This window comes from Taeniopygia guttata, chromosome 6, assembly GCF_048771995.1.
Source record: "Taeniopygia guttata chromosome 6, bTaeGut7.mat, whole genome shotgun sequence".
NCBI classification, from domain to species: domain Eukaryota; kingdom Metazoa; phylum Chordata; class Aves; order Passeriformes; family Estrildidae; genus Taeniopygia; species Taeniopygia guttata.
The window spans coordinates 18,915,402-18,943,312 of NC_133031.1; the positions used below are offsets into that span (position 1 = coordinate 18,915,402).

Consider the following 27,911-nt stretch of genomic DNA (forward strand, 5'->3'; position numbering starts at 1 on the left):
GTTTTCACATATGAGTTTACAGGGAGAGATCAAGTTGCTTAATAATAAACGAGGCTTCCCTTGTGAGGAGGCCTAAATTCAACCTTGTTGACTCATTGTAATTTTTCCACTGCTTCTCTCTCTATACACGCCCTTCCCTGCTAACATTTTGGCCTCTGGCACAGATACAACATACAAATTACAACCAGGTAATTTCTCAGCATGAAAGAGACTAGATGAATTCAACTATAACTGAATAAGGTATTTACTATTATCAACTCTTTCTATCTCTGCTAATCTGGAACACTGCCAAACAGGACTCTAGAAACATAACATACCTTCCTCTACCTCCTCTCAAAAACTTATTAAAAAAACCTCAAAGCCAGAAAACCAAAAAATTTCCAAACCAAACAAACCACATACCTAGCCAAACTCCACATCATCCATGTCCTACACCTTACAGTTTAGCTCAATAAAGCAGAGACTTAGGTCCCCAAATCCCATACCTAGACTTCCACAGCATGAGTCACAAATGGTCTCTAGGGTAATGTAGGACCAACACATCTAAGGCTAACAAGTTTGAGTAATGACAACCCCAGCTAAGTGTCATAGGGCTTGCAGTAGCTGTTGTGACATGTTAAGGTTTAGGAGCTGAGTGCAAAACCTCTTTTTTTTCAATGAAAAAGAACTGAGTTGAACAGCTTCTCATACTTTAATTTGGTGAAATGTTTCCGTGAGATCATCTGAAATACCTTATGGTTGTAGTAATATTTTCCTGTCTAGACTTTTGTCAGAATCTACCCATTTATTTATTTATTTGCAGTGGAAAGCTGCCCTGATGCAAACATTCCCACTAGCTGTATTTTAACCCTTGCTATATAGGAGCTTTGTGCCCTCCACATTTACAGACCCACATGGGATGCTGGGTAAACACCAAACTATGGGCCTCTCTCGTTTCCTTCCCACAACTGCGATTTCACTTAACTCAGCAAGGCCCTGATGGCTTGGGAAGCTGCCCTGGCTTTTCCCAAGAGAATGAGCTGGGCCAGCCTCCAGCATATCCATCATATGGTGAGGGCAAGTTGGGAAGGAGGAGACAGCATTGCCCTTGGTATAACACACATGCTGCTGGGTCTGTACTGGCTTTGTTTCCACTCACATGTGAGAGGCAGGTTGCAAGGAGAGCTCATGAGTGGTCCTTCAGTCCTCCTCCTCCAGGGGTGGCAAAATGCCTTTGCACACAAGGTGCATCTGCTTTTACTGGATCCCAGCATCTGCTGCCTACATACACATTTCCACCTGTTGGGATAGAATTGGTCAGCTTGCCATGGAGATAAGCTTTCTTGAGGACTCCAAGGACAAAGAAGCCCTTCTAGGCAGAAAATCACAGACTTACAGCAAACAGCCATAGGGCACAGAGGGCAGCAGAGACCAAACCAGACAGCAAATGGAAAAAGTCTGAGGGGTCATTCTTGCCATCATAAACTAAAAAGGCTGTGAAGGGACAAACCTGGGGATTTTAATGCATAGAAACATTGGCCAGGTTTTAATAAATATGGACAGGCTAGGAAAAGTCTGGAGAACCTGAAATGTGCTGCAAGACTCAGAGCAAGGCTGCACAGACTTAGTATAGACCAGAGCAGTCAGCACTTGCAGGCTAGTGGAGCAGAGGGCAGTCCAGTACCCCTTTTGCTTGTGCAAATATAGTTATCCTTTGCAGCTGTAAACATGGACAGGTTTATCTTCATTGCAGCTCTTGTCCCCCCCTTAGCACTTGTGCTGTGTGACAGAGCTTATCTGTGGTTCATGGACTTTACTACTGTGTACCAGAGACACAGAAGCTGTTACAGCACCAGTAAGCAAGGCACAGGCACAACCTCACACATAGCTCAGCAATCACCCTCAGGAACATGCAGCTCTTTAGAAAAGGGGCAGAAGGTGATGCATGGACTCTCCCAAGTCCAGCTTTCTCACCCTGGCACCCCCAGCCCAGGGGCCGTACCTGCATTTCAGGTACTACTCTGTTTTGGAAAGTGAACCCCAAATGCACAAACCAGACTGTCCAGAAACTCTGCTTAACATAATATTGAGGTGGTTAGAATTTGTCTCAAACAGCGATTGTGTGTGCTAGTACTGCAGTGTACTGTGGTACTCCACAAAATGCAGCCTATCTCTGATCTATCTGCAGGAGGAGCACCTGGGCAGTGGGTCAGTCACGCCATGGCTGCAGACACCCACAGTGTCAGTACAGTGATTTTGTCAGGCCTCATTCACCAGCCTCCTCCAGGCTTTCAGAGTCCCTACACCTGCTGACACACCCAGCACAGCTGTCAGCCAGCAAGAGTGGGCAGCAGCCTCCAGCAGAACAACGTCTTGCACCATAATCAGCTTTGGGTTTGCATTTTTAAGCCATTTAGTCTAAATCAATTTTCAGCTAGACAAAATGCAGCAGGGACCAGTACACTTAGCTTTTCTTGACTCCACCCTGAGACTTTCCAGTCTTGAATCACTGACATTCGAGTTGCCCCTGATATGTACTCAGCCAGCACAAAGGGAATAGAAGTCACAATCAGAACTTTTAACAAAAAGGTACCAATAGCCTTAGAAAGATACATGACTGACATCACTGTAAGAAGCTTTTGCTACCCATTAGTCTTAGGCAGGTTTGTTGTAGGTTGAATGACAGTGGATGGTCTAATTTAGATTGAGGATGACTAAAGCCTTCTAGGGTATAGAGGCAGCCCCCTTTTCCATCTGTGAGTTTGTGAAGTCTGGCCCTATGCCTGGAAAGTTTCAGGCCAAGAGCTGACTTCTTTGGAACATGAAAGCCAGTGGAAACCAGGTTCTCAAATGCTCAGCAATTTCCTTTCATGGCTTTCACTTCCAATAAAATCTTTTCAAGACTAACAAAACAGTGCAGGCCATTGGGAATTTCATCCCAAAGTATGCATTTGTTTGATTTTTTTTCAGCCAGGAACTTGGAAATCAAGTGAGGAAACAGCAGACCAAACACAGAGATATACCACTGGGCAAAGGAATAATACTATAACCATGTAACATAAGTACTTCAATATGAAGAAGAGCATACCCTTTAGACCAAAGAGGAGAGGGATATTCTACTACAAGGCTACAAAATGGATACCTTTCTCCAACCCAGTCTGTAAGCAGAGCCATGTAGAACTGGAGCTCTGATGAAGACCCATTCAGCAAATGTCAGAATTGTTTTTTTTAATGTATAAAAGAAATGACCAAACTCACATAGTACTGTGCTTTCCAGATCTGAACATTACCCTTACACAAGTCTTTTAGCTTTACACCCATTACTAACAGCACCTGGCCCTACCTTCCAGGGCCATAGCCCAGCCCTTGCTGCAGCAGTGCCATGCCTGCAGACAGGCTCACACTCTCACGGTGAAACCATAGAAGGTGTTAAAACCTGCAGGTTTTAAGCCATTGTGTAAACAAGACCAGCCAGGCATTACCTTCTGCTGCTCCATTTCCCTACCCCTACCACACCCCCCTGCCTCTATTTCTTCCTTTTCTTCCTGTTTATCACTCTTAATCACCTTACCTGGAATCAGATCTCTAAATGGAGAGCTGTGTAAATTTGCCAGCAAGCCTATCCAAACAAAGTTATTGTCTGTTTATGAATGAGGTGTCAGCTGGATGGGGTAAAGGGTTAGATGGGGAAGATAGCAGTTTAGAGCAAGGAGAGCATCTGTAATGCAAAAATAAAGTTCCTAAAGCCCCACCAAAATTGTACCACTTAGCTCTCTTCTCACCCTGCCATTTCTTCTGGTGCCTTTGAACCATGTTTCACAGTGAAAATGACCCCAAAATAGATTTATTTCCATTTGAAAATCATTATAACAATTTAATTTTTAAGTTGTGCTGCAAACAGATATGAGCCAAGCATAAGAGAAATTTCATATTGTATGTTGTGGAGCATGTTCAATTACAAAAGGGTAAAAATTCAGGACTTGATTCTCCTCAGTACCTCAGTGTCAGTGGTGCCTGTGACCAGAGGTTTGTGAAGGGTGTGGACTTTGTTTTTCCTAGCAGCTTTGCTGCCCAGGAACACTCTGCTGCAGGTGGGAGAGTCAGGATGAGGCACCAGCTTGCCCTGCCTCTGCTCTGGCACTGACTCTGGCTGAGCATTTTTCTGCTCATTCCTTTCTTAGCTAGTTCTGGTGCCAAGGAATTCCTCCCAGTTGCTCTAACAACCATTCCCTACACAAAGCAGGCAATTGCTGTACTTGTTTAACCCCAAAGGCCAACAAAGCACCCTCTGAATCAAAATGGTCAGAGGCAGCTCACTTGGGTCTGATGGGGACATGACAGGTACCAGGAGCTCACATGCCAGCAGGGGGTGGTAGGCAGCATTCAGCAAGTCTTTGAATGCTTGGTTATGAAGTATTTTGTACATTTGCCTATCTGCCTCTATGGGAATTGGTTTTTATGTTCTTCCTGGTGGAAAAAGTGCAGGTGTTGTACACAATTAAATGCAGTCCTGCTGTTTGAAATGACCCTGTGATGGAGGCAGACTCACACAGAGCAACCTGAGAGAAGAATAAAAAAGAAGAATTTGCTCACATGAGTCCAGCTGTTTGTAGCAAGGCAGCAACATGCACTTTACTGCTTGTAGTCTCCCAGTTATTTATGTCAGAGCTGAGCAACATCCATAGCCTTTTGGTTGATTTTGATTCCTTTCCCACTGCTGCAGAATTGCAGTGACACCACTCGAGTCGGCGTGCTCGTGCCAGTCACACAGGTAAATAACACTGCAATGGGTATCCAGACCTCTCTTGGTGGATGTTGAAAAGGCATCTTAAAATCTTGCCAAAGGAAAACAAAAGCAAAGAGACATGAAGAATTACTTCCCTGTCCTGGAGCCATGGCTGCTGGGCCAGCCCTGGCAGAGAGGCATCATGCACTTTGCTTGGCTACAAGCACACTGACAGACTAGCTTTAAACTTATTTCCTGCTGTTAAGTTAGGGCTGCTCCTGAACTACCAAAAATACTGGAATGCCAAACATGAGTCATGTGCTTGGCCAGGAGCAGGAGCCTCTCCAGCCTCTGCCCCAGGGGTTGCTGCAAAGGTACCCAGAGAGGAAAGGTGGCAGCTGCTAAGTCTGAAATTGCTGAAACTGCCTGGCCAGGAGGGCTGAGCTGTAGTGTTCCAACAGCCAGAGCTGGGCTCTGTCCATGCACAAAAGGAAACTGAGGCACAAATGGAGAGCAAAGAAACAGCCATAACTTGATTGGCCTGCATAGCTTCACAGGAGGGAAGGAAAGACATTCCACAAAAACAGCTGTGCAGAGTTTGTGACCCCTGAGGTGCTCCATCAACCCCTCAGTGCCCCTGTGGGCACCAGCAGGCTGCAGCTCTGACCCATGGGGAGCAGACAACCACCACCCATGCATGGCTCAGGAAGAGGAGAACAGGATTCATGAGGGATACAAAACCTCAGCCTCCAGACAGAACTTCCAGGAGACCACGGCAGAGACACTTCCTGAGACCACCTGGGAAGCATCCTGCCTTCTCTTCCCAGGGTGATGCTGGGCCCAGCTGGCTTGGGTTAGAGGCAGGGCTGCTCCTTTGCTCCTGTGTATGGCCTGGAGGGAATTGAGATATTTCACATTTTCATTTGTGAGTTACTTAAGCAATACAAACAATTAATATTGGAAAAAATAGAGAGAGAGCTGGGAAATTCCAGAGCCTGCAGAGTTAGAGTTTCTCCCTGCCCACTTTCTTCCACAGAGATGGGTAAGTGCTTCAAGGCACAAGTAGTTCCTGACCATACCTGCTAGCTTGGGAAGAGACAGACCCCACCAGGGTCTGTGTCACTGTCCTGGCAGAGAGGACACTGTCACTCCTGATGTCTCAGATACAGGCTGTTTGCATTCCTGGAGCTGGAGTTTCCTGGTGAGCTATAGCAGAGCCAAGTCTACCATTGTGATGATGGCTTTCAAGGGTTTTTAACTACCTTCTGAAGGCATTGGCTGCTGAGAACATTGCAGCATTTCCCACTTGGAAACAACAGCCTCACTGATGTGTTGAAATCCCTTTATCATTGATGATCCAAACTTACCTTACACCAAACTTACCTTGCACCAGAAATCCAGGAAAAAAAACAAAACAAAAATAACAACAAAGAAGCTGAACTAGGACCAACCTCTACCCCTAGGCACATTCACTGTGAATATCTACGATATTCTAGATGCAAAAGGAAAGAGAGGCACAAAGCAGGAATAGTTGTGTTTTTGAAGAGATTGAGCTGACATGCTCAAAATGTTCAAAATATGCTTGCCATATTTTCCTTTGGTTTTGATTGGCCAAATATGTTTTTAATTATGAAGGGGAATCTTGAGACTCCTGTTTCCACCTCAAAACATCTTTCTATGTACTGAAAAAAACAGCGACTAGAAAACATTTGAGGGCACTAAGTATTTTACCCTAACAGTGCATGAGTGGCTGTAAGGCAAGAGCTGCTGTATTTGGTACCTTGTGACAAACACACGGGTGTTTATTGCATGACCATGGCTTGAATGTGTTCCTGTGTTCACTAGGAAAGCTCATGCTCTCAATCCATACCCCTCTGCCATTAGAGGGAAAAGTGGGAAAAGTGTACACTCTAAGTGTGAGGTGTTCTGGGTCACAGGACCTCGGGTGGCTCTGCAGGGCTCCTATTTGTACCCTGAAGAAATAGTCTGAGCTCCAGAATCGTGGCCCAGAGGCTCAGCAAGAAGCAGGACATCAGCATGGATGAAGGGCAAGGCGGCTGCTCCATGGTAGGGACAGGATGCTGTGGGGAAAGCTCACTTCAGTGAGTGACCTCTGGCTGAGACACAGATGGGCTTTCCTAAGGACCTTCAGTGAAGTACTGACCCATGCAATCGTGCATTTCTGAAAGCTTAAAAGGAAACATTTCTGAATCTATGTCACAGGCAAAACCTTTCAGCAGGAAAGCTTTCTTTTAGAGAATTTTTTCATATCATACATAACCTCATCGTTTGAGCTGCAGTCAGAAATCGGTGATGTTACCTGGCCAGGAAACTCCAGTGCAGCCTCCTGAGCAGTGAAAAGGAAGGTCCTCCGACGTGCAGGGAAAGGGGAAATTTGTTGCAGAAACAGATGAAACTTGAGATAAGTCCTATCCCAAAGGGCAAAGCACATTCACAGAGTAAAGACCAGACAACTTCCAGCATGGGCAACATGCTCTGCCTGTGGTTTCTCAAGGAATGAGAGGAGAGGGGAAAAGAACATTTTTTCCATTCCTGGCTCAGGTTGCTGAAGCCAAAAAAATTCTTGTTGCTGACTTCCATGCAGACAGATAGGGTAGAGGTTGGTGTATGTGAACATATAAATGCTACTCCTGAGACTGAAGTACATTTGATGAAAGATTCTAAATCAACACTAGAGGCTATTTATAGACAATTCTATAACCAAAGACCTGGATCTGCACATTCCCAGTCTCTGGGAAAGCTCAGGTCAAATCTGAATTTTGTTGTCTCAGGCATGCATAAACCTAAGCAGCCACAGCTGCAGCCAGTGGAGGGTTTTTGTTAATGCAGAATAAAAATGCCCAGAGCCTTGGCTGCAGGACCACTTTTGTTTATCTGATCTCTTCCAAGAGCCCAAGCCTGCTTTTTGAGTAAGAAGCAGATGGAAGAACAAAAAAGAGTGAAGGCCACAAAACCATACTGGATGACTATTGTCTTGCCAGCTTGGGGCACAGAGTGAGAGCCAGCCAGGCTTTTTGTCAGAGCCCCATCCTCCATGAGGGAACAGCACAGCTCCAGGCTGAGGATTCCAATTCCCATTAGCAGCACAGCCAGTTGGACCTGCCCAGCTCCCACCTGCTTTGCTGCAGTGAGTTCATGTGGCTACCAGAGCCCCGAAATTTGGTGCCCACCATTTTTTGCAGATGAGGCTCACATGTGCTCAGGGGCAGCTTCCTTTCCCCATGCACACAGGGCTGTGGCTGCCATGCTGGGCACACTCAGTGCAGACCACAGCTCAGCAGCTTTGCAGCAGCCTTGACTACCCATAATTGCAGCCTGCTTGAGTTGGAGATTTTTGTGGCCTACCCCTGTTGAGTTTCTTGCCTGCCTTATGTCCACCAGCCCTCTGCCCCAATCCTCAATGGGGCTGGAACAGATACAGAGGAAATATTAGAGGTAGGGAGGGACTGAAAATCTATAGCTCTGTCTGAAGCCTGGTGACTCCAGTGTTTTCAGAAGTGTGGGATTTCCCATGGAATTTCTCTTTGTTAAAGTCTTGAGCTCTGGCATTTTATCTTGTATGGATTTTACTTTATGTCTATGTGTTCTGTGACTCCTCTTTAAGATAGAAGCAATTATTTCAGGTCCTGCCCCATATGTTAATAAATGTCTGAACTCTGAGTCCAGTTCAATTTACTCAGCATTTCTACCTGGTTTCAAAAAACAATGGTTTACCTTTGAATTAGACAAAGATCGAAATTCTCAGCCTAGAAACATGAAACTGAGGCACAGAATATACTCTTGTCTCTAATTAAGTTAGTAGCAAGTCAAGGGTGGCAATTCTCATGGCCCAATTCCACATTCTTCTCCTGACCATTAGGTGGCTGAGCTTATTAGAAAGAAGATACAGAGAAGCTTATCAGCTCTTAAAATGACCCTGCAATAAAATTCTTTTTAGTGTTTAACCAGTAAGCACTTTTATTGTTGATTCTGAAGCCATTAAGACTACATTATGTTGGACTATAAAATTGTGGCTACATCTCCCACATTTGCATGCAGGCATTACATTTGCAAGGTTTTCTCAGAAAAATGGAGCACGTGCCTAAAATGCATAAAGTTACATGATTATAACATGGAAGCAGCATGTCAGTTACAGAAATTTGTACCACATGTACCAGTAACAAACCCATACCCCCATGTAAAGCTTCTTTATCCCTCAAAAATCTTACAGCTTCCTCTGTCCTACATCTCCATGCCCCAGCAGTGGATCAGCCCACATCACCACTGTTTCTGAAAACACTACATCTTTCTAAACAAATGAAAAATTTAAAAATTGACTACTGTACATTTTTCCCCATAAAAACTAAAACATTTCCTAAAACATTTTCCCCTCATAATCCTTCTCCTCATCTCCCAAATGAAAAAAATCTAATGTAATCTACACATTTGTTCAAGCACTGTTATATGCTAGGAATCTCTATTGCATTATTCAATGGTATATCAGTAACAAACTTCTAAAAAAACTAGGATGACCCAAAAATTCCCCTCGCCCCAAAACTACAGAGAACTGAAAATGCTATACTGCATTATCACACTTGCATGCATGTATCCTGAGCCAACTCTATTTATTCACCTTGAGCCCCTTTTAATAAATAACTGTCCAGCAGTAACATCCAGAAGTGTGCTGTCTCCTCCAAATTAAACTCTATATTTACAGAAGTAGGGCTGTTTTCTCAGTGAAATGTTTCTTAAAAAAAAAAACAACCAAACTAACCACAAAAAACCCGAAGTAACAACAATAAAACCAGCAAATGATTAAAGAGAGAAAGCATATTACTGATCATGTTGTCTGAAGACCAACAGGACTAAAAAGCATTAGGAGCACCAGGTGCACATGCATTTGAACTGGTACAGTTCATGAAATAATGTCATTCATTGTTATGCTTGCTCTTTCACATGAGAAGCTGATTATTTTCCTTTTTTTTTTTTTTTTTCTTTTCTATTTAGGACCGTCTGCTCTGCAGGCTACTCCCACAGATGGCAACACACGCACTGAGCTTGAAAAATGGCCATAAATATGCTTTGATCAATGTGGTTCTGTATCAGATTTAAACACATTGAATTTCCCTCCCTGCTGCTTTGCACCTTGGGTCATTTCACATCTGTACTAAGTGTGAGACCAAGGTCTCCTGAATCCACATTTTCCTCTAGGATTTGGAGAAGCATTAGATACACACTTTTTGCAAGTGTCAAATGGTGCTATATATACTGGAAAATACATGGAATCATTCCCACATGAAAACATTTCTTAGCAGTGTAACTACTGTAACCACAATTGGCATATACAAGAATGCCAAAACAAACATTGAAACAACAAGCCCATTAGAGGGATTTTGTCCATTTATTTTCAGACATTTCTCAGCTGATGGAAACCAATATTAGTGCCTTGATTTCAGCTGGTCTATTTTGATTTATACCAGATAAGGATCAAGCTCAACAGATGATAAAATAGCAACTACTTTCTCCTACTGTGCTGTTACAGTGCCTGAGATCACTGCAAATGGATACATTTCTATACAACCAAAAGATCTTTCTGTAGCCAGTGCAGCATATTCACTGCTCCCACCTTTGCAAAGAAAAATCAGTTTAAGGCAAAAAAGTTCACTTTCCCTTCCTGCTTTACCAGCAAACTAAACCTGCAGTGCTCCTGTCACTGAGGCTGCAGCCAAAACTTGAGTTACACACCAAATGCTTTATTTTTGTACAGTGAGAATCCAGGAACTCTATTTATACCAAATCTAATTCTCAAATCCATGGTGGTTCCTGCTTTATCATACATGATTCCATTCACCTGGGATTTGGCAAAGCCTAAGCTGTTTCTATGCTTGCTGCAAATTGTACAGAATTATTAGTATGTATTATCTTTGCAAGACTGTCTATTGCAGCAAAGACAAATATTCTCCTCAACTGCAAACAACAGGCATGTTGGATGTGTGGCTGTGAGAAGCCCTGCCTAAGCCAACACCTCCACTGTCACTGGTAGGGAGTCAAATTCCACCAACATTAATGTGAGGGTAAATCACCAGCTGTACTCACCCCACTCAAGATTTCTAGAGGTGCAGGACAAGACAAAATCTGGATCCCAGGCTTTTTCAATAGCTGAAGTTAACTCTTGACCCACAAGTCACTGCTTCAATCTCACTTCTGCCTGCTGATAAGACTTGGTATCTACAGAGCAGTGGTCTGTTGCAGCCTCACAAGAAGTTAAAGCTCTAATGCCTGTTTTGTCCTGGCATGGGTATCGGTTTTATTGTCCTCTGCCATTTCAATTTCTAGTTAGCATTTGCTGGCTAATTATTCTCATACAACCAATGCGAGAAGCTGTTAGGTTCATGGTACATACACATTACAAATGATCTTAGAGCCAGCAAGGTTATTGTAGGGTTTCTATATTACCAGTATAATGCCCATCAATGACCTCTGCTTGTGAAGCACCTTCCCCCACCCTTCCTCCTGCCCTCCCACTGCAGTCATCCAGTTCCTTTCATTGGGGTAAAAACAGAGTTTCACCAGAACTGCAGTAGAAAATAGGACTTGTTTTAGTTTCACCTTTCAGCTGAAAGAAACAGAGATAGGTGATGACTGTGTCACACTGGCTACAAAAGGCCTTTCTATTCACAGGAGTGCAACTCTCAAGCAATCTTTGTAAAGCAAGAGAAACCAAACAAAACCCTGCACAGCTCCCACACACAAACACAGGCACACACACACACATACTCTTCTTTCCCCTCCAAACAGAAATCCATTCTCATGAACCAAATTATGCAGACGCTATTCAAGTGTCTAAAAAGAATGAGGATAGGGTTGAGTGCATCCCAATTCTCCTTTCTGATCACAATGAAGTCACAGGTCAGCAAAGTACTTGGGCATAAGGAAGTTTCTCTTGACCTGCAGGACATTTTGACACATGCAGAAATGCTTTGCTGGTTCTGGCCTAAACTGGGAACAGTTCCAAGGCCAGATGGCACTCACAACCATGATTCCACTACCTGCACCAATACACATGAGGTAAGAGCTAAGCTCAAGAGAGCAGAGCAGTGCAAGAGGAGAAAGAGGCTCTGTGGTTCTTCTGAGTGATGTTTGACAGCCTCAGCTGCATACACACGGCATGTCACAGTGATCAGCATAGACTGATGAGAGCTTGGTGGTGTTCTGCAAGTGGGCCTTCCACTGGAAACATTAAACTTGATTTCTGTTTGTACCAGTACAAATTTATATGCCTGTAACAATTGCATTAAAAGGTCTTAAATCTGGAGCAACTGCACAGTGCAGTTAGTGTTTTATCTTAGACTTACGTGCCAATAACTACTATGATGTGTTACACACCCACAAACAGATGGAGAAACAGGTATATGCTGTGTCATAATGCAACATATCATTATTATCCTAAAAACACAGCCAGTGCCAAAGCAGACCAGCAAAGGTTTCCTCTCCAATACAATAGGTAGTGGTGGAGAAAAAGCAAGCTCACGTGTTTTGATTCACTAGGGAATGCTCTGGGCACAACCCAGTCAGGTATTGCTTAGTGAACACTAATAATGGGCTGGCCCGCAGTCCCGCGTCATAAATTCCCACCTCTGTGTGGGTGCTCACATCACTTTCTGATGACACCAGGATTGAGGTCATGGGAGAACAGCCAAGCATGTAAAATGGGGATAAAAGCTCATGCTCACTCTTCACACCATGCCTCTCAGCCACAGGTGGACTGCAGGGTTACATATTAGTGGGATCTGAACTGTCTAAAGAAAGAGCTGGTCAAAGAGGAATTTATGTTTTAATCACAAAAGGATCAAATTATTTTTGGCAGTAAGATCAAAAGGAAATTTATCCAATCGAATAGCAGTAGAATCAGTCCCTCAATGTTGTTGATATAAGTACCACATTCTGTTTGCTTACTACCGCATCTACGCTCAAAGTTCGTGTATGTTTGCTTCCTTTTGGACTACTCTTTCTGTAAATTAAAACTAAATACCAAGCCAAAATATTTTTCACAAAATTCCTCTGAACTTTGGAAAAATATGAACCCAAGTCTTGTACAAAATCTGGATTTCTAGATAGAGTATCTCACCTTCAGTGGTTATCCTATGCAACCGCATCTAAACAGATGCAGAGATGGCAGGCTCAAAACTTATTTTCCCAGGGGGAAAGATATATCTCTCTTCTGTGATAGATTATTGATCTAGATTATTGGCACATAGTCTTACGTTACCTCATTACTGTTACACGCCTCTTAAAACTTCCATGGAAATTCCACCTGCAGAACCAAAGGCAGAAAGTTATCTTTGCAATTGTTGATCCATATTAATATCTGGATGCAGTACTGTTGGGGAAAAGAAAGCAAATTCCTCAATGAATTATGTTGAACCAACTTGTAGGCGGCAGCTATCAAAGCCACTGATGCACAAGTACCAGCTGGAGTTACTAATGAACGATCTGACATAGCAAGTCAGACAACTGTCATATCTAAATAGATCTTCAAAACTATACACACAAAAGCTGCTACCCTATCTAGAGGATCATTTTGGTTTGTTTTTACACCCCATAGCTCTGAATTTTTCCACTGAATGTTTACTCAGCACGTGTGGTTTAAATATATTCATACACTAAAATTGACACTTGGCAATATTTTTTTCCTTTTCTTTTTTTCTTTTTGCTGACCAGCAACAAATTCTGATATCTTTAACTGTAAACCAATACTCAATAAATATGCTGCGTTCAGCAAAGAGACATGTAGTGTCGATCAGGTTTTGCTGCGCTCTAAGCCATGGGCTGCGGGGGTGGGCGTGAAGGAGGAGGTCCAGGAGGGGCTCGGGATGGAGGTGGTCCGGGAGGTGGCTGCCTGGAAGGAGGTTGCAGAGACACAGGAGAGGAAGGATTCCTCGGAGCATTGTTGAGGGGAGCGTTGTCACGCAATGGCAGCTTTGGTGGTGGGCGGTAAGGGGCAGAGGTCCCATCCGATTTCACACGGGTGAAGTTTATGCATCTTCCCTAGAGGTGAAGAAAAATTCATTATTAAAAAGCAGGTATTTTGATTCATTAGTAGCTAGTCAAAGGTACTATAAACAGAGAGGTCACGCTACATTTCATCCAGTATCATTGACTGGGTCCTAGGAATTACATTCAAACCATGCTGTATTAAAGCTGTACTTTCCTTGATTTTCAGAGCTACTGCCTGTAGAGAATAGCCTAGGACTGGCTTAAACCAAAAGGGACCACACTGGGACTGTGCTCACATGTACTCTCTGCTGTGCTACTAGAGCAGAACATGCAGAATGCGACAGGTCCACCCAAGACATGCTTGCCTTGGTGGCATCCCTGACTGCAAAGCTGTGCTTGAAAAAAACCCATACAGGATTATACCAGAGCAATGACATTAGCAAAGCTACTCTAGCTCTGTTTTTCAAAGTGATCCTAGCCTGGCTGATGTCTGTGCTTTGAACATTACACTGGGATAGCACATGTGTCTTCTGTGCTCCACTGTGGATGTGGCTCCCCTAAGAAACACCAACAAGGTGTGGGACTTGCACAGAGGGCTCTCCAATGCGTGTGTTCTCAGGATGGATGCAGGATGCAGACAGGCAGGACCTGATGGGAGGACTATATGTGGTAATTTTAAAACAGGAGTAGCTTGGATTTGAAAAAAAAGCAACTAGTCAACTAGGGGCTAAATGCAAGTATGTCAGGGTTTCCTTTAGCCAAAATAAAGCTTTGTATAGGTTCTCACTAACCAAGTTCTAGACAGGAAGAGAGAGGGAGAGAGAGAGAGAGAGACAGATCCCAAAGACCACCTAGCCTCTCCTGTGGAAAGCAGCCAGAGGCTCCTAGGTAATGCAAAAGCTATATGGTAACCTCAGTGAGGCACCTCAGATAGAGTGCACGCTAGAATCAACAAACTAAATTCAGCTCGAGGTTATGACAACATCCCCTGAGCAAATTCAGGAGGATTCCAAATATAGAAAACTTGTCTCAAAGCAGCTGTAGATCATGATCCTCCCCAGCTACCAATGGCTGTGGCAGCAGGAATACAAAAACCCACATCAGTCACAGATTCTCTTGGCTCAGTGCTGCCTGGCATGAGAAAACTCTGAAGGTGTTTAGAGAATGGGCTGAGTTTCTGTGGCAAACTCATAAATCAAAATTTCCTCAGGAAACGAGGTACAAGCCATCACAGCAGAACCTCAACTGTTTTGTTGAGTGACTTCCAATGCCTGCAACCTTTGTTCATGAAAACTATTTCTTTTAAAAGAGGGGAATCACTTAAGTCTATAGCTTCTCTGAAGAAAGGCAAGCAGCATTTCTAAAGAAGCTTGTGTAAGCTCCAGAGCTCAGAAAATGATTTTACAAATGAACTAAAACCCAAAGGGTACCATCGTACCACTTACTTGGATGGAATGGCTCTCGGGTTCCAGAGCTCAGCTGCAGACATAAGTTGTTTGAATGGGCATGTTGTTGTCTGCACATGAGACACACTCAGTAGTTCTCTGTCCCAGCTTTCAGCATCACAATTCATCACTACACTTAAACAACAGTATCAATGAGAAGGGTAAAATTCTCTTCCTAAAAAATCCAGGCTTGCTATGCCAGACCTTGGTTATGAACTAGGTTCATGGCAATACATGGGGCCAGAGTGTTTGCATGGAGGCAAAAGCCAAGGTTTTGGCTTCTGCAAATAGAAATCACTGGGTCAAAAAAAATAAGTCAATGCTTTGCTCTACTCAGCCACAGAACTCAAGTCCTCATCAGCATTGCAGCAAGCAGCCATCCATGCCAGGTATTTGTCTTCTGCTGTGCTCCACTGTATTCAGAGCCCACTTGGAAATTCAGCAGTATTTACTGACATCTAATGAATGTTACAGATATATTTAATGGCTATACATCAAATTCATTTAAGAAAACTCAGCCTTGATATTTATAAAGTTATGAATTTAGATCAGCTAAATAATCACTCAGGATGAAAGAAAAAAAAGAAAAAGAAAAAAAGGTCAGAGGTGCTCACATGAGATGCACCATATGGGGAGGGAGAAAATTTAGGACAAAACAATCTCCATAGTAAATGCAAAGCTGCAAACCTAAAACTACTGCTTTTGCCTATAAGCCTTTCCTGCCCCTCTGTTGTGTCTCTCTCACAAACATCAATTCCAAATATATTCATAGTCTATAATCAAAGGGGATCCCATAAATCTGTTTGCATTACTTTCACTTCAGTTAAAGTGATAGGCGACGTCAAACTGCTGCCAGTTTCTGCCACACTCACTGATTTGTCAGACAGATGGGTAATTTAAAGGCCATGCGCTGCATTGTGTCATGAAAAATACGGTTGAGTTGGGGGAGTCTGACAGATAGAGGCTTGGATGATCGATGTATGTATTGTGACACTTCCTCACAAAAGATTATCAGTGTTAGCCTACAATCTCATATATCAAAGACTTCTGGTGAATACTGGTGCAAATCCTCCCAAGCACTTCAAGCAGCCATTGATAAAATGGGGCCAAACTCTAAGCCAGTGTCAGGATTAACAGCTGAAAAGGGAAAGGGAAGAACAAACGATAATAAATCATAAGTGACAGTTTGGACTTAGGTGTATTTTGTCAAAGAACTTCTAGGTTGAAGAATTATGTCCTCCATGCATCACAGTCTCCTTATAACAGAGTGCCACTGTTATTCTACCTAACATGCACATCCCCCTGGGGTTAGTTTATAAAAAAAAAAATCCACGATGTTTCTCAAATAAACATGCTAACCACAGGATTTTTAATATTCTCTGGTTGAAAAAATTAAGTAATTTCCTTTCCAAAGGCATATAAAGCCTTTAAAACCCTGGGAACACAGACATAAGTTAAGTATCCTGCACACTTATCTCTGCTCTTCCTGCAAAGAGGATTAACAGGGATTAAGAAGCCACCACCACCACTTTAGCAGAGGTAATGATATATATTTTTCCAGAAGCATGGAACACGCTGTTTCAGGGAAGGTGCCAGAGCTGCAAGGTGCAGCAATACCAGGATGATGTCAGGCAGCACAGCTGTCAGTAGCTGCTTTATTGTGTTCTAGGGGGCAGCTGATGTGTGTGAATCCAGCCCGGCTGGCTGGGCCCCGCTCAGCCGGCGCGACCCGCACCGCGTTCAGTCATTCAGCACCAACCGAAGGTCAGCCATGGCCATATGGAGTTACGCCCTTCCTGCAGCTCACATCTGCACCCTATTCCTAATGCACAATTATTTTGCCTCCCCATATGTCCATCCACTTGTTAGCCTCTTGTTATGCTGCTTGCCAAATTGGCTTTTCAAAAAATACAAATACTGAAGCAGTGGGATCTGCCCTTGTCCCGACTCCAGCTTTTATCCCAGTTTAACAATCACATGTGCAATTCAGGCACTTTGTTCTTCTAGGCAAAGTTCTCTCGACCACCTAGGAAGTGTTATTGTGTGTGGTTTAAGGGGGGCAGGAAGGGAGGAGCCTCCTGAAAGCCACCGCATCATGTTGCTGGGCTGTCTTCCTCACAGCGCTCACTACATCATTTCCCAGCACTCAGTTCCCCAAAATCTTTAGCTACTACTCAGCAAGTTTTCAATTGACAAAAATGACTGTTAAAAAAATCCAGGCAATTCAAAGAGTGCCATGGGGAAGTCTGTTCACCCATGATACTAGCAGCACTTCAGCAAAAAGAATTTTAAAAATCCAGGCCATCTGCCAGTAGCTGTCCCTTTTCTCTCTTCATTTTAATACATGCATTGGTGTTTAAGAAAAATCAAATCCAGTTTCATCTCTGTGCATGTCAGTATTCATGTACACAAAAGTATGCCTATTTCTTATTTTTAGTTACATTAGTTGACCTAATAAAAGACACAGTTCCTGCTATAAATTTTGCTTGATTTTCCATTCCCTCTTGGTTTGGCTTACGGGGTCCCAGTGCTGCAATTTGGATTTGAAGAGGTGTATATCTGAAAATGAGTTAGCTTCTCTTAGTTTACTGATTTTTCTTGTCTTTGACCTTGTAAGAATATGAAAACTTGCATTTTAGAATGGATTAAAATAAAACAAGTCCTTTAAAGTTTGAGCATGGCCATTCAAAACACTAGACTACCAAATTAAAAATGAAGTTGCTCCCAGTAAGGAAGTATTAAATTATTATTTTATAATAATTTTCATAGGCTTATGAGTTTATTAAATTATTATTTATTATAAGTATTATTTAGGATGCTGAAATCTGAAATGAATGTAATTTCCTTGGGCTCTCTCCAGTTTTGTTATCTATGTTTATCTATGAGATGAGTCTGCCAGCTTGCTATGGACCTGGTTCATCAGCATGTAGCTTCACTTCCTAAATATCTCTCAATAGTTCAGTATAAAAATGTAGCTCTAAATCTCAAAAGAATAGATTCAGATTTTATGCTACTTACAAAACCACAAGAGGGAGCATATACAAAAAGTCATGATCACTTTAGCTAAGTGAAGGCTTTGATCCACAAACACAGAAAACAATGAGATATATGCCTTAAAGATCAATGACTTTTGGGAAAATTGAATTTTGGCAAGATTAGGGATTGCCCCATCTTCTAAAAAAGAACCAGAGTGTTCTAGCAGAAACACCTACACAGAATGTTCTAAACCAGCCAGTATGGGAAACTCATTTAGCAAATCTATTTATCAGAGGTAGATTATGGATACAACACCTGTGCAGTGACAGAGACGAAGCAAGGTGGTACAGAGTTCCCAATATCTGAGTTCCCTGGGCAAGTGTCAGGATTAGCAGCTGGCTGCTCAGGAGCCAGGATCTATGTGCATCAGCCTTTGCCAAAAGCTTCCTCACACTGCACTGCTTCACGCTGACTGTGCACTCAACATGTCATGGCTCATTAAAACCTTCATGGATTTCCTGGAATTGCACTGATTACCCTGCAGCAGACAGGCTAGAAATTAGTGAGCTGCTGAAACAGTTTGTCAACGTAAAACCCAAGGCTGCCTGGTTTGCAGGCACATACAAGTAACTTTTACTAACTCCTGTTCTTACGTTTGGGACTGTGATATCATTTTTGTGTCGAAAAATAAAGCACTGGAAGTGCCAGAGATTCCCATATCACCAGTTAGATAACTAATCACGCTTTTAGGTTAATAAATACGTAATTTATCATTATTTTCTTATTATTTAATTATAATAATAAAAATTAATTATATGGTGGCTATTTCATTAATCATTAACAATTATTTTATGAAATGGTCATTAATTTTTATATGAAGCCACTTTAAGTTATCAGGGCTCAAATCAAAACATTAAATATCATCAAGTTAAAATATTTGTTTACATGCTAACCTCTCATATATATCTTCCAGTTTAATAAGTCCTTTTTTGTACATAACAATTTTCTGGGAATCTATTGGGCAGCTCAGGACTGACACTTATAATGATGGTAATCCAAAACTATGAAGAGATAAGAGAAAATGGGGTTGACTGAAGAGAAGAGGGTTTCAAAAGTAAGGTCCAGTAAAGTGGCAGTGTCCAACAATAAGAATGTAATTATTTCCTTTGGTGTTGTTTTTTAAAATGAAAATAAGTTCAGCTCATTCTTTTCCCAGTGTATAATCTGGTCTCGTCCTAAGTAAACTCCTATCACTTTTGCTCCCTCCCTTCTATGATGGAGTTATTGGAGGGGAGGGAGGTCACTGCACTGTGGGTTGTGAATCACTCATTGTAACAGTGAGGACCCTGTAATGCCCTTAGGCACATCAGATAAATTCAAATAGAAAATTACAAAATGAAAATGCAAATGCACAAGGATGATCCTAGCAGCAGCAAACTCTGTTTACAACACAGCATGAGTAAGGTGATGCTACCAAGAGGTGTAACCTACTGGGCTCACCCAAAGTGCTGCCTATTGCAAAAGGAATTAGCCTGAGCTTTAAGATGTGGGAGGTAACACTACTTTAAACAGGATACATATCCTGACCCAGGAAGGGACAGTGATATTTAAAAGCAGCTGGGGCACATGTGAATCCTTCACAAAGTCCACAAAAATCCTCTTATAAGTTTCTCATTTTAGCCACCGAACTGAACCACCCACAAACCCTGGCTCACTGGAGCAGCACCATGGAGACAGCACAGGAGGTTAATCCCTGCCTCACAAACTCTGACTCCCAAGTCCCAAACAATGAGATCCTGCACATGGGCCAGGAGCTGGGCACATGGTGACAGTGACACACAGCTAAGCAATTCCTTGGGCTGCTGACACATTCAGGACAAAACCTATTGTCTTGGCTGAGGCATGGCCAACACTGCTGCCAAAAAGCTCAGGCAAGATGCCCGAGTCTCTCTCACAGAGGCAAAGTGGGACCAGCCCTGTTTGTAAATAAGCTGGGAGAAAAATCCTCCAAAGTCCAGTATGCCCCCAGACACCTTGGCTGTGAGGGCCAAATAGCTGAGAAAATAGGATTTATGGGGTGGGGAAGGGATGAGAGAGCACAGGAGCTCTTCTTTTAATACTAAATGTGTGATAATCCCATCCAGGGATCCCCCAGGGACCAAGGGAGGTAGATTGCCAGGACAAACTCACAAACAGACCCATGGCATGCATTGCAAATAACAGCACCAATACAAGTCATCTTTCAGTTCATTTGCTGGCCCAAGGAAAAGTCAATAGCAACCAAAAGTTTTAAATTTTCAGGTAAAACAAGTATGTCGAAATAAGATTAATTCAGGCTTGAAACATGTGTTGTTCATTTCAAATAATTTTTGAGTTTCAGACAGAAAAGGTGTTTCAAAGCAAAATATGAAAATATTGAAACTTTTTCAAGGGTATATTTTCAACTTCAGCTAATTCTACTACCATGAAAAAAACATTTAGAGACCATCTAAAGGAACAATTTTAAATCAAAATAAAGACAGTAATAGGGGAAAATTTATTGAATTCTATTAGGCAATTAAAACAGGAGTTGTTTTGCAGTAAGATTAATAGCTGCACTATCCCAGGCTACTGTAGTTTCTTTTTATCAGAATACTGATAGTTGAATACAATCAAGTACTGACAGTTTTCCCAGACACACATCAGCAGACAGTATTCCCCAGTTCAGAGTCCCAGCTGTGCACAGCACTGCTTGAAACAATGGATGGGTCTGCTGGGAGCAGTCTGTTCAGTTAGGCTGAAGACCAGGGCAGGAATAAACTGAAGGCAAGGGGGCTACTTCCAATTTACCACTGGAGAAAGTGGACAATAATGAGGAATCTGAGGGAGGAATAACTCAGCCAGGGAAATCAGACTTTTAAGCTAGGACCAGTACCCTTCAGCAAAACAAACAAATGCCCACCATCCAGCTCTCTCATGCCTGAAACCACTTTTTCAGTTTAGATACACAAGGAAAGAGACATGAGGAGCCCACCCCAGAATTGAAGACAGGGCTATTCAAATAATGTGCATCACACTCCATTCAGCAGGAAATTGCATGCTGCTTCCAGCCGTGCCTCAGCAAGGAAATGCAGCAATGGGCTACAGACATCTCCTGAAAGAATGGCCAGAGTCACAAGATATCTTGCAGGAATGCACAAAACATCACATGTCTTGGACCTTGCAGAGGCTGTGGCTGGACTAATGCACAGTGCAGATCCATAAAAAAGCCTGTTGATTCTAAGCCTTAAAAAAGGAGAAATGACAAAGGAAACAGAAAGTAACACTGGACATAACCAAAGTTAAGGTCTTTCAGGTACACTTTACATTCAGTAAGAATCTCAAAGTATGACCAGACCAAATCCCACCCAAACCTCAGAAAAGTATCTTGACCTAAACCTGCACTCACATGTGATTTACTGACTTCCTCTTTCCTGACAGCTTTTATGGATGAGGGTCCCAGAGCAAAGGGAATGAGGAGAGCCACCGTCAGGTCATGTCATCTACTCAAGGTTATGCAGGGAGAAAAAAATGGTATTTACAAGTTGAGGACTTGTGAGTCACATCCCTTGTTTTAACCACAGCACCACACATTTCTACACTTGAATGCTGACCAGACTAGAATGTGGTTCAAGAAATAAACACAGCAGTGGTTGGTTTGCAAAAGATTTTCCTCTTTCCTTTGGTGTTTTCAGGGAAGAGGACATTGCGTTTGTCCATCTCCTAGAATGGGGAGGGCTTTGGAGCACAGCAACAAAGGCAAACAACATTTGCTGGGTGCAACAGCCTCAGCCTTGAGGAATTGGTGGCTTGCTGGGAGTAGCAAATTAGGCCACAAAGAACCACAACTGATCTTGCTCAAACTGCAATTAAGTGTCATCATGCTCTCCTGAGCGAATTATTTGACTGTCTCTCAAGAGCAAGTTGGGATTATTGTGTGCACAACATTATTCACCTGACTAGGATACAGAATAATGATGGAAACTCAGATTCCTGGTGAAAATGGTTATTATTTTTATTGCCTCATCCAAAAATGCAAGATCCTGGCCCACCACACAGACAGGCTGCCTCTTTGTGTAGAGTCTGGAAACAGATACAACTATCATGAGAATACTTCTCTGGCTAACTGGCCCTTAAATGGCTCTACTGCTACCTAGAACAAGTAGATGGTAAATCCACAGTTCTCAGCTTCCCCTGTGCTTATCTCATGGATTATCTTCCATATAATCCATAATTATCACATGGATTTTCTTCTTCTGGGATGGGACTCGTACACTTCATCATCAGTGCAGGCACACTGACAAAGCACAGAAAACCTCTTGCCTGCAAGAGCTCCTGTGTTACATTGAATGGCAGATGGTCTTGGGACACAGCTACCTCACTCTAAGAATGAACACACTAGAAAAGCAACTCAAGTACCAAAGTCCTGACATGGAACTCTGTCCCATTTCAGGTATGCTAGAGACCTAACACTCTGCAAATAGATCCCTGCCACGTTTCCCCTGTGCAGCTATCAAGTACCAGCTGTGCATCTTGCTCTTTTCCATGAGCACCCCATTGCCAGCTGGGTAGGTTACTTTCTGCAGTGTTACCCAACTCAAAGACAATGAGGGATGCACAGCTCCCAGCAAATCAGCTGAAACAGTCAGATGACGTTCAGCATTGATCCAAGGGTGCTGCTGGGAAACAAACATACTGGCTGCAACATACCTGTCCATGTGCAAACTGTGGATCTGTACACACAGTCCTGGTAAGGAACTTGTGCACTTTTCCTCTCAAAAGAGGTGTGCCATCAGTACTGCCCTGTGGCAGTACTGCTAAGGCCCTAAACAGCCTCCAGGCTTCAAGTCAGGCCCTTGGACACGCTGTAGGATTGTGGAACATCAGTGAAGTGATGCCTGGAAAACTGTGATAACAACACAAGAGCCTGTTCCCTCCATGCAGACATGTCAGAGTTCCAGATAATGAGGGATTAAGTCACCAGGCCTTATCCCAAAGACATGCTCCCAATAAAAAAAACCCTGAGAATCAGACCTGATGAAGCTATTCCTTTATCATAAATATCACAGAAATAGCAAAGTGGCACATATGTTTTAAGACTAACAGAAGAGTTCCTTCTCTGCCTAACAGATCCTTTCTATTAAGTGCTCAAAGTACCAGTAAGAACATGGTCTCAGCCTCCTAGAATTTACTCTTCACCTCACTTATTCACTGTACAACAGAGGTTAAATAACCTACATAAGCTACAGCCACGAGGCTGTACCACAAGGCCAATCCTTCTTCACCCTGTTGTGTGCTAAGTAACACCAGCCCTGGGACTTGCACTCATCCTTCACAAGAGCCTCTTGCTCCTGAGAATGCCTCTGCCTGCCAAAGACACGGACACACTACTGGTTTGACCTGGGTGCAGACAGGCACCATCCATCCCCAAAGTCTGTGAATCCCTCTTCCACAACAGAAATAACACAATCCTGGCACAAATGAGAGGCAATGCAGTATATGGGCTTCTTGTAGGACAGGAAATTCATTAGTCACTGATTACATGTTTCCAGCTGCAGCGCTCAACACATCCTGGGGACTGTGCATTAGGACATTGGTCCCAACACCACAGAAGGGGAGCTTCTTGCCCTATGCCATGTCTTCTAAAGCAGGAATAAATCTCAGAGATGCCTATGTCCTTTAAAAAAAGAAGAAAGTAGCAAAATAGGAGCTTAATGTGTCACATTGTCATTGAAAGCGACAAAGTGAGAACACCTGCTGCGGCAGGCAGTGTCCTCCTCTCTTTAATTTTTCAGCAGCTTATGGAGGTGAAAAGCAAAGGGAGAAAAACCCCAGGACCAGGCAGCAGCCACTGATGACTACAGTCTGCAGGAGCTCAGTGCTGCTTTTCCAGCCCCCCCTGTAGCTCTGCCAGTTGTTACACGGGTGATTACAACACATCTCCAAGCAAGAGGCAGGGAAGCCTATTAAAAGCCATTACTGGGTCTTGAAGAGAAGTAATTAGAATGAACTCCAAGTAGCACCAGCACGTGGGCAGCCACGGTGGCGTGACAGGTGGGTGCTGCCATCACCGTGGGCTGCATTCAAGCTGCTGACCACCTGTAAGTAGCAACTAGAGAATAATTATTAGTCATTAATAATCCATAAGCTTGGTGTCCCATGATTCATCTAAGGAGTCCCAAATGCCTGGCAGAACACTAAACCTCACAGCTGTAAGGAAAGTAAATACTGTGTTCTCATTATTATTTTGTGATTAGGAAAACCAAAGCACAGATTCATGGTCAGCATTACAAGTAATCACTCAAAATTTGAGGGTCATCAGACCTTCTGAGCTTTAACAAATCTATCAGACTAAGAGTGATCACTCTGAAAGGGATGCACAGAATAAGGAACCCACATACTCCTCATTTTAAAGGCCACTGTCTAAAATTCCAGCTTCTGTGCCTTGTTCCAAATCCCACTGTAACTCAAGGGTGAGAACTTGAAAGGATCCAGAAGTTCTGGCTTCTAAAATGACCAGAAGATCATAGTTTGTGACCTTTCTGGCTGCACAGTAGCCTTTTAATCTCAGTTTTATGGAACAGAAAAAGGCAAAAAAGCTCTTAAAGTTTTGTAAAGCAGCCTGCTTCTAGTCCCATTCCCCAGGAAAGGGCTTTACATGTACAAACCACAGGGTAGTACTACTAAGACATTGCTTTTTTCTAAGTAAAGTCCCAGGGGTATACAAGGGGATGGTGACAGCAAAATCCAGTCTACACTCCCTGTTGCAGCTACAAAAGTTTCAGTGAAAATAATGAGATCACGTTTTAAGACTTTAAAGTAAATGATCAGTTCTGCCTGAGGGGAAAAATGTTGGGTTTTTAGTCAAGGACTTTGGTAAACCGAGCCTCCAAGAATTTCCTGCATCAATCATTACGTGCTGAGAGGCAAAATGGAATGGAATTGCTGAAAGCAGCAACTACCAGACCATTGGAAAGCACCTCCCCTCCCTCTCTGCAGATACTGGGGTTTCAGTGTTTACCTGCTGCCATTGGTAACAGCCCACTTCTGAACCATGAGGCCAAGGCAGAGCTTGAAACTTTCTTTGTGGAGAGACTACTGACAACCTGCCCTGCCAGCTGCTGGGGCTTGTTTGTGTGAAATATTTCAAGATAGCCAGACACTAATGCTTCCCAAACTCCAGCTCTCACAGCAGCAGCTGCAAGCTCTGAACCAAGCTCAGGAGGACACCAACACTGTGATGGGAGTCTTCAAGGAAATCTTAATACCTTGAGCAACACAGAGCCCAATCAGGCCATGTGGACATTGACATTCTCCTGTGGCTGGATGAGCAGTGTCCCCACCTCAGAGCTGTCAGTCCCTTTCTTGGGCCAGAAGAGTGACTGCTGGTCCTCTAAGACAGAAATTTCTGAGGAAGGGTGGGAAGACAGCCTAGCTCTAAGGGATCCACCACTTCAGCAGTAGCACAAATGCCTATGAAGGCATCACCTTTGTATATTCCAGCAAGGCAGCAAGCCCAGCAACCCACCACAGAGCCACAAGCCCTTTTTTATCCCTTGACTCCTCTGCTGATGCTGTCTGAGAGCTCAGCAAAACTCCATGCCACAAATAACAGCCTAGCTGCTAATGATGGGGTAGAGCTAAGTGTGTTTATCCCCTGTTGTCCCATCCTGGTGCAACAGCAATTCCTGCTAGAGGTGACCTGAGGAAGTCAAGTGAGCATGACCTATGACCCTTTACTGAGGCACTTGCCAAACTAAAATTTTCACTGGTGGTGCTATGATGTGACCTTGACTGGGGACCAAGAGGAGGAGCTGTCTGTAAGAGCCAAGGAAAACACTGTGGGCACACAGGAGAAGGAGCACCGGAGCTCATGCCCGCATGGCTTTCTTTAAATAGGCAGTTCCAAAAAGGTCCTGTGAGTTTCACAAGGATTAATACAGTCCTATTAATACAATCCTGCCTAATACTGATGAATCATCCATCCTGAGATGCATTTTTTTGGTAAGTTCACGGAAGACATGAGCCAGGGCAGGGAAACTCTCAGAGCTTCAGCCAGCTCTGCAGCAAGGCCATAGCCCAGAGCATGATGCTACAGGCAGCTCAGGTCCTGCAGTGTGAGAGGAACAGGCTAAAGAGGCTGGGGACCAGCCTACTGCTCCCAAAGACAGGACTGCAGGGCATCAGTCTGTCTCATCAAGGGGAAGGACATGCAAACATGAACTGAGAGAGAAAACGAGGAAGAAACCACAGAAGGAAATGGAAGGCAATGTCTAGGGCAGGAGACCAAGGAAAAGAACAGGATGGGGAATGACAGGACCATGATGAAGGAAGAAAATAGATGGATGGACAGCAGACCTGCTCATTCACAGGAAAGGACAACAGAACCCCTTGCAGCTGTCAGTCCCATATTACTGCACACATGCTTCAAGCCTGTATTTCTACTGCAAGGTTCTCACATACACTCTGGAATGGGCTTCCCCACAAGACTCAAAAATATACAAACAGTGCTATTTTTAACTTCACTTCATGATGGGAATGGGTAAGAAGTCATGATTCAAAAATCTGGGATAGCAACACTGCCTTTGCTGTATGGTTTACAGATCCAAAGATAAGAGGCCTGTAACTGTGGGGAAAGATGCTGAACAGCTGTCAAAAAGTGTAACAGACTTTTGCTTCTCTGTGAAAAAGCCAGATACATCAAAACCAACAAACTATCAAAGTTTTTGTAGAAGTATTTTTCAGGTTTTTGAGAGGGAGAAAAGCTTCCACATCATCGTATTTATTTTCAAATTATGAAAATGTTACACTTTTCAAAAGAGTTTCCAAAGACTACTTTAATGTTAAAAAACCCTATATATTCTTTGATCTATATATATACACACACACATATATGTATGAAAAAATCCTTTTTCATCTTCCCCTTGTCCTAAAAACCTTGTAAAAAATATTTCTCTCCCTGTCCTATGGATGTTCTCTTCTCCATAATGAGTATTTTCATTACACAAAAAAAAGTGATTTGCTATAATTTCATCCAATGGCTGCAAAAAGGAATATATGCCCAGCTGAAGCAGCAAAAATGGAAAAAGGAAACTTTTTTTTTTAATGGAGGTAAACTGTGAAACAGAAATTTGGAAAATGTAACTTCACTGAATCTTGTTCCAGTGGGAAACAATCTATATCTCTGGTAACACCTGAAAATATAAAGGAAATAACTTGTTTGATTCTGGGAACTTCAGATTTAGGACTTTTCCGAGTCGTGAATCCAAATATCACTCCCAAAATAGAGTGAAATTGTGTTCCTTTTGCTTTCTAAGCTCTATGTTTTCCTGAACAACCAGGACAGCAATGAAATTACCTTAAAATAAAAAAAAGCTGCACTTGGACCACACCAAGAGCTCTTTCCCCTGTTCCCTCACTCCAACCCCTCAAAACCACACAAACCAAAGCAACATCTCACTCCCAGATCACCCTACACTCCCTGGTCTCTGGATGGCAGAGCCTGGAAGAACAGCATCTCCCCAGCCCCAGGCAATGCTCTGAGTGCTGCCAGCACAGAGCCCAAGGAGTGACCTTGTCCTGCCTGGGCTGGGCAGAGCTGTGCCCTTGCTCCTGGGGCTGCCAGAGCTCCGTGCTGCTGCTCCCTCCAGCACTGACCTCATCTCCAGCTCTTCAGCCACCATGACGAGTGTGCACGTGTGTGTGTGCTCACATTTACTGACCTGCACGTACAGGTGGATTTATACCCATCCCCCAGCAAAAACCCAGCT

At 43.2% G+C, this 27,911-nt stretch overlaps 1 protein-coding gene across 1 annotated transcript in view; it reads right to left on the minus strand.

Annotated features, from left to right (window-relative positions):
* Nucleotides 1-8,653: 8,653 nt before the first annotated feature.
* The window catches only part of ANTXRL (ANTXR like), a 56,933-nt gene continuing 37,675 nt past the window's right edge, over nucleotides 8,654-27,911 (minus strand). The window contains exon 18 of the mRNA XM_002194871.6: nucleotides 8,654-13,753. Coding sequence (XP_002194907.5) covers nucleotides 13,523-13,753 — 231 coding nt within the window. The 3' untranslated portion in view covers nucleotides 8,654-13,522. The remainder of the gene's footprint in view (nucleotides 13,754-27,911) is intronic.